Raw genomic sequence first — 15527 nt, 5'->3', positions numbered from 1 at the left:
CACAGTAACAGCCTCTGTCATGGGCAAAGCACGCGACCTATCAGACCTGGAAAAAAGGCATGATCATCGGCTATTGCACTAGGGGTGCCAGTATTTCCGAAACAGCGGACTTTGTGAAATGCTCATGTGCTGCAGTGGTGAAACTGTATCAAGACTGGACGAGTGGGACAGTTTTGACGACCCGATGTGCCAATTGTGTAGCTCCATGTGCCATTGATCCCAGAGGTGAACTTCGGCTGAAGCGGTTGGTCAGGACCGATCGGCGCGGTATTGTTGCTCAACTGACCGTCCAAATGAACTGTGGGGCCATCAGGAAGGTCTTCAACATGACAAATACAAATTATTGTATTAGTATTAGGGTCACCCGTAATTTCTTACATATACCCATTTATATATTATGTCTGTAAATTGCGTGTGTTCTCTGATCGACTTGCCTGTTTTGCTGGATGAAAAACCACCAGTTTCTGGGGGGGGAGGAACCTTACTATCTACGCCTGAGACCGACTAACTCAGCCACGGAGTGAAAAAAGCCCATTAAAAATTCCTCGCGTCATCGACGGGATTCGAACCTGGACCTTTTCCACCCGGTGTGGGTAGGACGGTGACGATGCCACTGTGCTACGCGCGCAGACCGTCTCCAACACGACAGTACAGCGAACGCTGTTGCCCATTGGACTCCGGAGCAGACCCTTGGTGACAGCACCCAAGCTGATAGCCGTTCATTGCAAACAACGCCGTCAGTTTGCACAGCAATACCGACATGACCCCGGCCGAGTGGCCTTCTACGATGAGTCACGGTTTCTGCTCCACCGACTGGATGGACGGTGGCGTATTAGGCGTGAAACTTCAGAGAACAGACATGGACAGATGGACGGACATGGAACAGACATGGACGAGAACAGAACAGACATGGACGCCCGTAAAGGGCGGCTCCTTGAACGTCAGTTCATCTCTGTGAAGAACATTATCACCACAAGTGGGCCCGATATTTGAATGACATAGGTTTGTGCATATTATGTGTGTGTGTTCTGTTGTTGCTTTTGGCCACTTGGCTACCCAGAACCATCAGTGACCTGGAAAGATGATTTTGGGTCCACACCACAGGAAGGTGGGCCAGTCCCAATAGGCTCGCTGTCTCAATTCGAGACTCTGACCCACCTGATGTTGTCAAAAGGTGGGTCAGATTCCTCTGGGGGTCCACTCCAGAGGAGGAAAAAAAGGGAGAGAGAAAAAGAGAGGGGTTCCCGCGGCGTATTAAAAAAGAGAGAGAGAGGGGGGGGCCTGAGAACAGACAAAAATCAAATTATTATTTTAGGGTTGCCCGTAATTAATTACATTAACCCGTATTTGTGTCTGTAAATTGCGTATGTTCTATGGCCGATTTGCCTGTTTTGCTGGACGAAAAAACCCCGGTTACTGGGGAGAAAAACCTTGCTATCTACGCCTGAGACCGACTATCTCAGCCACGGAGTGAAAAAAGCCCATTAAAGTTCCTCGTGTCATCGACGGGATTCGAACCCAGGCCTTTTCCACCTGGTTTGGGGAGGACGGTGACGATACCACTGTGCTACCCGCGCAGACCTGAGAACAGACATCTGGACACGATTGTTGGCAGAAGGCAGGCTGGTGGGGGCGGCGTTATGGTCTGGGGAATGTTTTCATGGTATGGCTTGGGTCCGCTGATACCTCTGGAAGACACCCTGAATGCAAATGATTACCAATCGATCGTCGCCGATCAGGTACACCCGTACATGTTGACCATGTTCCCTGGGGGCTGTAATATCTATCAGCAAGACAATGCGCCATGCCACGTCGCCAGAATTGTCCGGGAGTGTTTGAAGAGCACGACGAAGACTTCAAGCTACTCTCTTGGCCACCGAATTCCTCAGATCTTAACCCAATTGAAAATCTATGGGACCACATCTATCGACACATCACACGGATGGATCCTCCACCAAGAAACCTACAAGAACTCCTGGGTGCACTGCAGTCTTTAGGGTCACAGATATCCGCAGCAACCTTCTGTGGAATTATTGAGTCCCTTCCACGGCGGCTGGCTGCGGTGCATGCTGTGAAAGGCGCTTATTTTGGACAGTGTTTGGGACCAATAGTGTTTGTAGCGTGTTACCGACACAAAAGTCCTCGCAGGTACCACAGTTCATAGAATCGCCGTCCTTCCTACACCGGGTGGAAAAGACTTGAGTTTGAATCTCATCGATGACATAAGGGATTTTTATGGACCTTCTTCATATGTTTCAGGTTTCCCGACCTTTGGACCGTGGAGTAACTGTATCACTGCACCTCGGTAAATCTGGCTTTGGTGTCACTTATCTAATTTGACACTGACGATATCTTCTGTAAATTATGGAAATTGTCAATTTATCACACAGCGGTAGAAATCAGTAAACTGTTGTGTAAGAGTAGAATTAAAGCATCGTAACAAAGGAAATGTGAATAGTAGAAATGGATACGGGAAAGTATATTGTTTGTTATTGAGTTTTACGTCATTACGCCGTATATAATATGTCTGTAAATTACGTGTTCTGTGGTCATTTTGCTGGGTAAACCTTTAGAATAGGGGGGGCCTGGGCGTGGCCAACGAACGGTCGATGTGAATGATGCGATTGCTCCTCCCCTCCTATCACGAAGAGTCACAATGAAAGGCCACTTGACGGACCTAAACTGAGAAAAATGGTTGCAATTTAAAAAAAAAAACAAGAATGAAGGAGCAAAATAAAAAGGCAATAAGTTAATAAAAAAATACAATTTTTCCGCAGGCTTCTGCTAATATTCCAAACTAACAAGTCGTACAATTACTGTGCTAAACGATTCAAATCGTCAAGAAACCACATTAACACCAAAAAAAAAAAAAAAATCAAAACAAAAACGCTCACCAAACCACTGGGTTGCCCCAACCACTGTTCTCTCCTGCTGGCTTGTATTAAAATACTTATACTCCTTTTGCTTAAATCCGTCCCGAATTAGTAGCGTAAACTAACGTAACCTTTTATTACTAGACAAAAACGAAAGTATATTAAAAACCCACACTTCTTTTGTTAATATAACATAACTTTTTTTTAACTAGACAATAATGAATGTCTATTAAAAACGTGACCTTTCCCTGTAACTATTTTCTCCCTTCCAATTGCAACTATTTTTCTCAGTTCACGTCCTTCACGTTTGTCATGTAGCTTTTCCCCGTAACTCGTCATGTCACACGAGGAGGGGAGGAGCAATCATATCCTTTACTTCGACAGAATCAATCACGTCCTTCACTTCGACTGCTCGCCGGCCATGCCTAGAGGCATACTAAACCAAAGTTTAGCCATTTGCTGTTTGCTGCAAGAAAAACCGTTCCCGTTTGCGGGAACAAAAACCATGCTACCCCCGGTGAGGCAGACTAATTCCTCGACACTCCGAGCTTATTAATTCTCAAAGGCTGGTCATCACAGTGAAAATGCTTGCAGGATTAATATTAGAACCATGCATATGGGATTCATGCTGCTGGAGAATTCCTCTCTGCACCTTGCGGTCTTCTCCACCATGACCTCTTCCCCTCTAGAAGAATTGCCGGTTCCTGATAGACCGTTTTCTGTTGTCTCAGGCCTACCAAACTTAATACCAACCTACAAAAGTTTGCATGCGACATACGCTACAGAAGGCAACTGTTATCTTCGCAACGCCAAGGGTCGTGCTACTTATGTCTTGTCGCGTTTTTTTTTTTTTTCCGGACTTAGATTCGCAAACATTACTGGAATATGAAGATGCTTCCTTTAGCTGTGTGTTGATGCCGATGATGTGACCAATTTTTATGGATATACTGCGTTAACCAGACGAGTGTACTGTATTTCTCTCGCTCTGTCTCAGACATTCTATTCGTATGGCTATCTGTCCGTTCAAAGTGCCCCTGACGAAGTAGCGGAGAGATGGCAACGTGAATGAATGTATTTTTCCATTTCCTTCTTTTATTCCTTGTATTCCTTTTCACTTTGCTCTGTTATTAGTTTTATTTAGTTATATTGCTTTTTACCATGTTTTTTAAGATATAAGATTATATAAATAAGTGCTTAATTCATGAAAACCTAGGCGAACTGGTTGCGCTAATAACACACAATTGTGAGTCAGCACCATTGAGCCTTAATGCCTGAAATGCATCCATCCATATTATAAATGCACTCACAACTGAAAAACTGATCCTAAATTGATTACGCCCTGTCCTAAATATGTATATACAGCGCGAGTTTACATTATTTGGGGTGAGCAATTAAGCACTTTTATTCAGCAAAATGCATTATGAACGACAAATAACCTTCACATTTATAGAACCAAAAAATTTTAGGCTGTTTCGTGCTTCAGTTTAAATATATTTAGTATTTAAAAATGTACTGTAAAATGAATAAATATAATTGTGAAGAAAGAACAGCTATAGACGATTATTTGGTAATACAGTAGATACCATTCATAAAGACCCACTAGTAACGATGGAGAAAGCACAATTGTCAGAAAGCCTGCTGTGAGTTATTTGTGCTTACCTCCTTGCAAATCTGGTAGTTGACGGTTATAAAAGTTCTTTTCGAAGTGAACAGTTGCGTTTTATTTAATTTTAGCTGCTTATGAAATAAGCACGACACATAACAGCTGTCTTATAAGTTTATAAGACTTTTTTTTGTTGCGATACGAAATACTTAAGATCTAATGTGAAATTATAATTAATGGCAGGCAGTAAAATTTTTAATTATTTACCTCTTTCAAAACTTTTCCATTTTTATTTATTGTTATTTTTTTTCATTTTTCCTTGTATAAACTTTGTTGCAAGTTTGTTTTTTAGCGCCATCTATGTCTGTCAAAACTTTTTGGAACCAGAAACACCTTTGACGCTAGATGTCACTAGTGATTTCATGCTTGTAATTTTCGGTGGAGTTCCGTCAACCTGTATCATGATTGTAGTTCGTGTTCGTTCGTTGACGAGGGTGTACGTGAAGTTTGCTGTCGTTACAGAAGCGTGCGTGTACGAACCGTCATATAGTACAGTTGCTGCTTTTAGCTATGCTGTAGCTTGAATTGTAATATTTAATCACCATAATGTTCCAAAATATAGAAAGCGAGAACGAAGATCGGCTTGTTTTAGACAAACTAAAGCCCAAAACTCCCGGTTTTGTGTATGTCGTCACCCTTCTGTCAGCTGTTGGGGGGTTTCTGTTTGGTTACGACACCGGCGTTGTGTCCGGGGCAATGATACTCTTGCGGGACAAATTTAATTTGGATGATATATGGCAAGAACTTATCATCAGTGTTACAATTGCTGCTGCTTGGCTGTTTTCCTTACTGGCAGGAATTCTTACAGATTATTTTGGAAGAAAGCCTGTTATTATCGCCGCCAGTTTTGTATTTACACTGGGGGCTGTGCTAATGGGCATAGCTCGTGTCAAGTGGGTTTTACTTACTGGCCGAATAATCGTTGGTGCCGGAATAGGTAAGTGCCAAATATTTGTTATCATCTATCAAAGATTGCTTTTTAATGCCGGATAGATTTTCACTATGGCCAGATTAAAACTTGTTGTGGCCCCAAGCTATAACATATATGAGGCCCTTCTCTCTTACAGTACACCTGTGACAAAAAGGATTTTTTAAGATGGAGCGAGGCCCCTTGTATTGTTAGGCCCTAAGCTTCTTTAGCTTATATGTAAATCCGGCCCTGTTTAATGTGTTAGTTCGTCTTAGGGATTTTTTTATTTTTAAATAAAATAGAAAAAAATAAAAGAAACAGAATTTTATAGTGACCTATGCAGATGAAAAGCATGTGCTTTGCATTCCAAGGCAGGGTTAAAAAAAAATCGATCCTGAAACTTAAGTAATTACCCCCAGAAAATCGTTTAAGAAATTATATGAATTATTCTTTTGTTTTCATTAACCTTGCATAACTAAGCTTTTTTTTTTTTTTCTTTCTAACTCTGTTAATCTTTCTAGTAGTAAACGTTACCTTACTATTTTAGTAGTAAAAGTTGTGGCCCCAATACTAAAATAGTGTAGGGTTATTCTCCAGATTATGGGTACACCTCCGGCGGAAGTGACTTCTTTTGCTTGAATTCGAGCACGGAATCGGAGTCAGACTCCGATTCCGTGCTCAGTGCACAATATCCGAACCCTAGGTTTCTGATCCGCCTCTCGACTCTCCTGTTAAATATATATAATAACAATTGTGTCCAGGCAATATGATAAAAATGATTTTTGAACCTGAGGCGAGCCTTAAGTTTAGCGCCCCTATTAAGAAAAAATCAATAATACTTTTGCTTAAAACCCATACTACTTTTGCTCATGGCCAAATTGGACCCATGCCCGCCCGCAACGCGGTGACAAGGTATACCCATAATCTGGAGTCAGCCTAATGGAGAAATGATTACTGTTTTCGAGATTAGACCGGGATTCGAGCCCGTGACCACCAAATACGGAGGATGCGGAAAGGTCAGGGAATAACCACCGCATATCCCCGGAGCAATATGGCCTTAGTTGCTAATGCTCCTAAAAACCAAATAACAACTGTTTTCGAGGTGAAAAAAAATGTCATGGACGTTAATAAAATAATCACTTACTTTAATATTAAAGTTCACGAATTTAATCAACGATTAATGAGAAAAATCAGATTAGAAGTACTGTATCAGACCTGGTACGTGCTGTCTGCCCCAGTGCTTACTGGTCCCCCCCCTCCACAACTCTTCCTGTGGGGAGTCAGACTCTGATTCCGTGCTCAGTGCACAATATACGGACCCTAGGTTTCTTACCCGCCTCTCGACTTTCCTGTTTAATGTATATAATAACAATTGTGTCCAGACAATATGATAAAAATGATTTTTGAACCTGAGGCGAGCCTTAAATTTAGCGCCCCTTAACGTTCCGACTTTTTTTTTTTTTTCTGTCAAAAATGCACCCCCTAGTTGCGCCTGAGGCGGTTGCGTCATCTATCGCGCAGCGGCTGTGCCAAGCACACAGCTGTCGATATTTTTGTGACAAGGCATCGGCATGAAAATTAATGACTGATATTAGCTTTACTTAGGTTAAAAATATGTGGAAAAATTACTTCTAAATAAAGCGAGTAATTCGTCCTATGTTAAAGAATATACATTTGTTTACAATATTACAATAGGTAAAAAAAAAGTTTCAAGCTGAAATACTGCATTCCTCAATATTTTAGCCTGAAAATAAAAGAACAAAATTAAGTGTAATTCTCTGCCAACTTGTCTATTTATAAACAAGTGTTATCATTTCTCTGACGTAGAATGAAAGTACAGGTTACCAAATTGGTGATATTTTATGAAATTTTACTTGATATGTCTAGTTATATGGTAAGGAAAGAAATTAAAAAAGATATGGTTATACTCCAAATTATGAGTACACCCCCAGAAGAAGTGGCTTCTTTTGCTTGAACCTGACCCTAATTTTGTCACCCCATGCCTGCAATGCAGTGACAAAGTGTACTCATAATCTGGAGTTTAGCCAAATATATATATTAAAGTAAATTTAATTTAATGAAACTTCTTACTTTTTTGTAGTTTATTGAAATATATAAATAAATTTTGGGCATAATTTGTGTGTCTTGTGAAGTATTTCTATGAACCCCAATTTGAGGAAGGCTACTCTATTACAGTTAATATCCCCCCTGGGATAGTGGCGGATTTTCGCACAGACGCACGAGGTGCGCGCCTGGGGCCTCTTAAATAGAGGGGGCCTCAAATCTCAGGACTCAAAAAAAAAAAAAAAAAAAAAAAATTTCATTTTTAATTTTTACACTCATCATTATTACTGTTACTGAATAAAACTATAATTTAATATGAGAAGTTAGTAAACTCTTATGCGAATATCTCTACATATTATATGAAATATCTATGTGAATCTGAAGCAGAATACATATTATCATTAATGCTTAGTTGTGCCATTTTTTCATTTAAACATTAGTTAAAATGTGTATGAAAGATTTGCGCAACCAAAATGATTAAAACCGCAACACCAAATCTAGAGCGCGTGCTATAATAAAAATGTGTGCGTAGAATGTAGTGGTACACTTTAGTGGTACCAAAAATATTTAGAGGGGGGCCTCAAAATTGAATTGTGCCTGGGGCCTCTGAAGTGCTAAATCCGCCACTGCCCTGGGATATTAACTGTAATAGAGTAGCCACTCTCAAAAAAGACAGTGTACGAGACTGTCTTTTTCTCAATATGGGATTAAACATTAGATTATCTAAACATAAAATAGAATTCTTTCAGTATAAAAAATAAGATTGAGAATAATTATAACCAAAGAAAAACTGCTACATGCCAAAGGTTTTACATTTGAACTTATTAACTCAATTTTAACTGTCTGTTTTCATTGAGGGCAAAGCCAGGTGTAGCACACCTGCCTAGAGCCAGTCCAGTATAGGTATATTATTCATTAATTTTAAAACCTAATTTTTTTTCTTATATAGTGAATATTTTTTCATATATTTACTATACTTTGCTTCTCTCACCTTTTATTCTTGTATATTTCAATTAGCATTGACATTTTCTTGTACTGCCATGATATTCAGTTAAATAGCTTCTATATTACCTCATACATGTGTAGTGGTGTAACAAGGGTTATGGCACCCAGGGCAAATAAAAGAATGGTGCCCCTTGAAAACTGTTCTTTTGGAATTTTTGCATTTTTTAACCATAAAAAGGCATCCCTCAAATTTGGCACCCAGGGCACGTGCTCCACCTGCCTTACTCTAGTTGTACCACTGTACGTGTTATATTTGATGTTCCAGACTTCAGTACATTACATTGTGTATGAATTTACTGATATGGAGACATATTGTAAAGATGAATATTTATTTATTTATTATTTTTTTTTTTATATATAGCATTGGTTTTTTTATACTGATAAAAAAAATTAAATAGACTATAGGAAAATTAACTGCATTAGTATCTTTGGGATATTTTGCTGCATAGTGAGTGGTTTTGTTACATCATTTGAGTAAATTTTCATTGTAATCTGCTAATTTTGTGCATATATTTTTTTATGTTCAGTTATTAAATTGTTTTTCTGAACCTAACAGAATCAATTTTTTTTCTAGATTAAACTGATAGCTGTTTATCTTTTTTTTTTTTTTTAATTTATAAAACTTGGCTGATGAGCCAAGTAAAATGTAAAACGAATCTTTGGTATGGTGGGTGTATTGTGCAAGTAGCATTGTATACAAAGTTTATTATTGTACTATACAACAAAGATTCAGAGATTAACAGTCAGTTTCAGTCAAGTAAATAGTATGAAAAGTGTCACTTCTTTCCACTCATTCCAATGTCCAGTGTCCTTTGTGAAATGTTTTTTGAATTGCATACATATATCCTACATTTAACCTGTTGGCACTCGCATGGGACTCTCGTGGCTCATTTTAGCTCACTTTTTTTAAATTTCTTTTCATATTCTGAAATCCTGTTTTGTCTGCCCATAATGCCAGTATTCAGTTTGTCTATTAAATATTTAAGGATGTTAGTATTATATAGGGTCAAGATGACCAACCTGCCCTACATATTTATGAGTAGTATTAGTAATGGCCATATGGTGAAAGGAAGCCTAAGGCTTATGCTGCACCAGCCAAAAAAAAAAAAAAAAAAAATTTCTGAGTCTCCTTGAGAGAGAGATAAAAAGGAATCACCAAGGAAGAATGATGATATCCAGCTCAGGACCCTGGGTGTGCCAAGCCCATACTCACCAGATGTGAGCCCCTGAGGTTAAAGAAGTTGCATTGGCCGTGCTCAGATTCAGCTAGTATGCTGTTTTGGCTGAATAGGGTTTTCTTTTTTTTTTTTTTTTTTTAATCTTAATGCATTTTGTTTAGACTTCCAGAAAAAACATTTAAAACTGTGAAGATCAAGTGGTGATAGCACAAGACTTAGAAGATGCAAAGTATGCATGTCGTCAATCGTTTGAGGAATATAAACAATGGGGTCTAAAAATCAATTTTAGCAAGACTGAAATGTTGTCTTCAGGGCCAGGACACGTTCTAAATATTGCAGGTTTTAAAATCAAACAAGTCGATAAATTCAAATATTTGGGATCAATCTTACAAAGTGATGGATCATCCCCAAGCAGAGATCAATAAGAGAATTACAGACGGCAGAAAGGCTATCGGCATGTTAAACTCTGTTCTGTGGAGCAAAAATATCCTACATAAAACAAAGAAACTCATATTTCAAAATGATTGTACAAAGTCTTCTATTGTATGGAGCGGAAACCTGGACATTGAATAGGCGAGCGGAAAACAAATTGCTCTCCACAGAAATGGATTTTTGGAGACGCTCAGCAGGAACTTCTAGAAGAGACAGAAAACAGAATGAAGACATAAGGGAAAAAATGGAAGTGAAAAAGACTATTATTGACACCATCAGAGAAAAGCGTCTAACATGGTATGGACATAAAACGGATGCAAGAAAACAGATATCCAAAGGCTATCTTGGAATGGATACCTCCTGGAAGAAGGAGAAGAGGAGGACATGGATGGATGGAGTACAGGAGTGCATGACAGCCCGAGGCTTAACCGACCAAGACACCTTGAACCGCACTTTATGGCGGGAAAAAATTCCTAACAAGAAATAACTTGTAGGCTGAGGAAACCCATCGTAAATGGAAACACTCCTCTTGAAGAAGAAAATAATCTTTTCCAGTTTTAAGTTCAAAGACAATAATTAATCATGTTCAATTGTCAGCACCAGTGAGATCTGGGTGTATAAGGTTTGCATTTGTTGGATAAACTTTTTATAGAACATTGTATTTAATATTTATTTATTTATTTCAAAGTGTTAGTATTCTGATTGTTAATATTTCCAATTCAAGTATCACTTTTAGTATTTGCATAAGTCCTACAGAATTAATATGCTTGGAATTAATACAAGAAGGTGTAACTTGAGAAATTTAAAAAAAAAAAGTAAAAATTTATTTTCAGTATTATGACTGTCTTATTAAACCACTTGCTAAAATAAGTTGGTTTGATATACATTTGCTAGATCTTAAGTTGCTTAATCAATTTAATATTTGATTAAACAACTTAAGAGCCCTTGTGTTTTTACTTTAAATCCTTTTAAAATTTAAAAGGATTTAAAGTAAAGCGGGTCAAAATTTCTATAGGTAAAGTAAAATTATTGATGTCGTAGTCTCAAAACAGTTTATTAACCTGATTATTAACAAAACGGTATTAACATTATCATACGCTGTTTAAGTAACTTCAGCCTTGTGCAAGAATTAATACTGTGGATATCCCCCCCCCCCCCCCCCAGCAATTTGAAAAAAAATTGTGTAACTGTTAGAGCTTATTTAACACTATAGCTTTAAAACTTTTTCTAAGTTTTAATTTTTTAATATATTTCTTAAAAATTAAGAAATTAATTTTTAAGTATACTTCTTTTACTTTAATCTGTTCAGGGATTGATTATTTCTATTTTGATTTGTATGTTTTTATAATAACTGCACACTACACATTTGATAACTCTCATTGCTGTACTTTTGTTATTATGATATGTGGAGGAACACATGATTCTTCTGGGTTGGATATATAGAGTAATAAAAAACCATAAGTTAAGAATAACATCTTGCACATTTCAAGGTTTATTATTAAAAATTGCATCATCTGTGACTTTGTGTACAGGGTCTTTCCAAAAAGATGCTTCAATTTTTAATTATATTTGCTGGATACATGACAGACCTCATTGTACTACTACTGTCCTCACCATGGAGGTTATGATAATGATACTCTTACTATCATCTCCACAGATGTGTTTATTACTGGAAACTTACTGTCTGATAAACTTGTCTCCCTAGATCACCTTTTTGGAACTGCCTACATTTAGGTTAGGGGTGAACTATTGTAGAGTAGACTTAAAATCAACATATTGTTGTTGCAGATTATATTAAGTAACATGGTTTTTAGTTTCTTAAATTTAGTATATTACCTGGAAAATGTAATCAAAATTTTATACACTTACATCCCATATCTGCATATTGAATTGTCTGAAGTGGATATGTGCATATGCCTTGAGGGACTCTGATAAGCTTGTCGAGCAGTGTATTTTTGTAAAATGTTTGGTGACAAATAAGTTTTCTGTATTTTTTTTTTTCATTCTATGTACTATTATATAAAAGGTTAACAAATTTTATAAAAAAGAAATCTGTCTATAACAGTACTCTATTTGATAGACCTTTCCTGTTTAAAATATATTCGCTATAATTAAATTTTTCCTTAAGTCTGGCATAGACTCTTATCCTCACGTTATAATTCAGTTAATATATTTAGTATAATACTAATGGATTCCTAGTTGTTCTAGGTCTTTTATATACAGGGTTGTTAAAATTAAAGTATCCCCATGTAGAGGGCTCTGGAGTGAGTTCTAATGCTCGTACTGAAGAGAAATTTGGACAAGTACAATAAAGAATGTGCTTTCCATTTATTGGGAAAAAAAGATTAGTTACAAAATTTGTCACTTGTATGGTGCGTAACTATCTTAGTTACCATTATGCAAATAACTTATGTTATTTGCATAATCATAAGTTATTGCCACAGCACCACTACTCAGCTCTACTGTACTGTATAAAGCAAAGCAGTCTCTTCAAAATCATACAGTAGATGTTTGCCTGCACTACAGCAGCAATGCCAACAATGTTGCAGGAAAAGGCACTATTAGTGAAGCTGTACTATCAGAACAGCAACAATACAGCTGCTGCTATCAGAGAATTCTGGTGTTAGAAGCACATAAGGCGTGGACCTATGACTGTGCTGTCTGCAAAATAATTGCGAAATTTGAAGCGACAGGACATCTTAGTGGAGGTCCACCAAGTAGAGGTCGAAAACGAGTGGACTCCTCTAGTGTTGAAGATGTGGCTATGGCTGTCATGGATTTATCAAGTCAATCTCCATGTAGTAGTGCAAGTATGTCAGCTGATTCTTGTGAAGTGGACATGCCGTATTCCACTGTAAGGATAGTAATGCATCAGTGTTGTGGTACTGTCCTTACAAGATACACATGCTACAGCATCTAAAGCATGACGATACAGATAGTCATTTCACATATGCAGTTCAATTTCTGGCGCGAATGACAGTGGATATCACTTAGCCATGGAACATCTTTTGGAGTGTTGAAGCCCACTTCTGTATGGACAAGTGAATACGCACAACTGTCACATTTGGGCAACAGAAACCCTAGAGTTATCCAAGAGGTCCCGTTGCATTCTCCAAAAGTGACAGTGTGGTGTGGATTTACGGCCACATTCACGATTGGGCCATATTTTTTTTGAACAGGTAACACCGACTGGACCCCACACCCATTCCATCACTGGACAGTGATATTATGAAATGTTGGAAAATTTGCAATACCAGAGCTGCAGCAACATGGGTGCCTTCAGGATACCATATCCATGGAAGATGGTGCACCACCCCACATCCACTGTTGTTTCCAAAGATTGCTAAGGCAACACTTTACAGATGAATGGATCTTCAGCCATTGTTTCCAGACATCTTGGCCACTCCGATGACTGGACCTCACCCCATGCAACTTCTGGTTGTGGGGTTTTTGAAGAACCAGGTGTATTGAGAAGAATGTCAAGCATGGGCAGATCTGAAGGACAGCATTAGATGTCATGTGCTGGCTATTCCAGTTGACATGTTACATTCTGCTGTAGAAATTGCTGTTCTTCAAATGGAAACTGTTGTTGACCAAAATGGAGGACACATTGAACAATTTTAGTGCTGTTCAAGTGATTTGTATTGCCATAGCGCCATATAGTGACAAATTTTGTAACTGATTTTTTTTTCCCCAATAAATGGCGAGTGCATTCTTTTTTGTACCTTTTGTCCAAATTTCTCTTCAGTACAAGCCTTATAACTTGCTCCAGAGCCTTCTACATAGGGATACTTTAATTTTAACAACCCTGTATTTGTCATTTTTAGCAGGGAACGTTAGTTGAATATATTTGTTAGGATTTCAGTTTTTTTGTGTAACAGTAGCTGTGTAATATGGACAGAGCAGGATGCAAACTTTTTTGTTCATTTGCTTGTAATTAGCCAACATTTGTTTAATCAATCAAATTGATTGATTAAACAAATTTACTCTTTGTTAATTAGTGGCAGTAGCTGAGCATTCTCAGATTGAGGGAATATGGTTTACCCATATGAATTGTAGTTTTTTTTTTTAAACCCACACAACATGCAAATTGGCTTATGAATATATTCACCATGTCTTAGTTATGCCACTGAGTACACTTGTGCATAGTGGCATAACAAAAGAATGGTGAATAGCTGCTGATTTATCATAGGTACCGAATAAAGTTATAGATCAAAGTAACTGAATTTATAATTAATTTAAAAAAATATGACTACAATTGTTATTATTTCTACAAGGGTAAATTAGTTATCATGAGAGCTACAGTTTTTGGATAATAATTTAATAACAGATTATTAACAAAATACTAATAATAGGATAATAACAAAACAGTGTACAGTACTAGTTGAGTGGTACCACACTCAAGATGGTAGAGAATGAAAGAGAGCTTGGAGTAATTTTATAGTCTGCTATGAAGTTCTCTGAACAATGCAGATTATAAATCTTAGATAAGCTAAGCCTGCAGATATAATACATGATAAAAACCATATGAACTGATGGCTATTTTTTGGTATCTGGTCATAGTGCAACCACTTTTTTTTTTTTAGTAATTCTGTAAAAGTCCCCAGCTGAGGTTGTTTATAGTTAGCTAATCTCAGATGAAGGGCATATAGATGTTTAATTTCAAATGACATACAGATAAATATAACATTCATTATGTTTATTATGGGGAATGAAAATGTGGTTATATCACTAAAGCTATTAAATTGAAATCAGTAATGCTTGAACTCCAAAATAAGTGCAGCGAATTAATGCTGTTAATAGGGTTATAGGAGTCAATAAATGCTGGTATCCCTTGAAGAGATAGTGCTTGTGGGCCCTGTTTCTCTTTGTGTGTGTGTGCACACACCCACATTTATTTATTTATTTATTATTATTTTTTTTACTTGAGTAGTATCATTCTTTGGGATATGGGAATGGCTCTTTAGGCAATGAGCTATGCATTCACTTCTCTGAGGTGGCGGAATGTTGTTTTTGTCTTTTCTAATCATATTTTTATGTTTATTTTATTTATGTTTTGATATAGGAGTGGTTATGTTCATAGGAGAAGAATAGCACCTCGCCGTTACCTATAACACCATTACCAGCATTAATTAGTTGATTGTAGGCAGAGGTGTAGCTAGGTTTTTGGCGCACTTGGCAGATTCGTAGCTATGTGCCTTTTTACGAAAATTAGTAAAACCATCGTAAAAAGGCGCGTAAATAAAATTATCATAAAAAATAATAAGTACAGTCTGACCTTTGTTTAACGAACTTCTTTATACCAGATTTTTCTGTTTAGCGAATTTTTTTGAATTCCCCTTTGCAATTACATTTAAAATAGTGTTTGTAGAACAAACAAAATTTTCTATGAGATTATGTGG

The 15527-nt window shown here is 37.5% G+C and overlaps 1 protein-coding gene across 1 annotated transcript in view; it reads left to right on the top strand.

Moving 5' to 3' along the window:
- Positions 1 to 5082: 5082 nt before the first annotated feature.
- The window catches only part of LOC150090283 (proton myo-inositol cotransporter-like), a 416481-nt gene continuing 406036 nt past the window's right edge, over positions 5083 to 15527 (top strand). The window contains exon 1 of the mRNA XM_090390243.1: positions 5083 to 5473. Within this exon, the coding sequence (XP_090246369.1) occupies positions 5083 to 5473 (391 nt within the window). The remainder of the gene's footprint in view (positions 5474 to 15527) is intronic.

This window comes from Mastigoproctus giganteus, chromosome 2, assembly GCF_048544385.1.
Source record: "Mastigoproctus giganteus isolate SK-2022 chromosome 2, ASM4854438v1, whole genome shotgun sequence".
Taxonomy (NCBI): Eukaryota; Metazoa; Arthropoda; class Arachnida; order Uropygi; family Thelyphonidae; genus Mastigoproctus; species Mastigoproctus giganteus.
The sequence above is the reverse complement of the archived record's forward strand: the minus strand, read 5'-3'. Positions and strand labels throughout refer to the sequence as shown.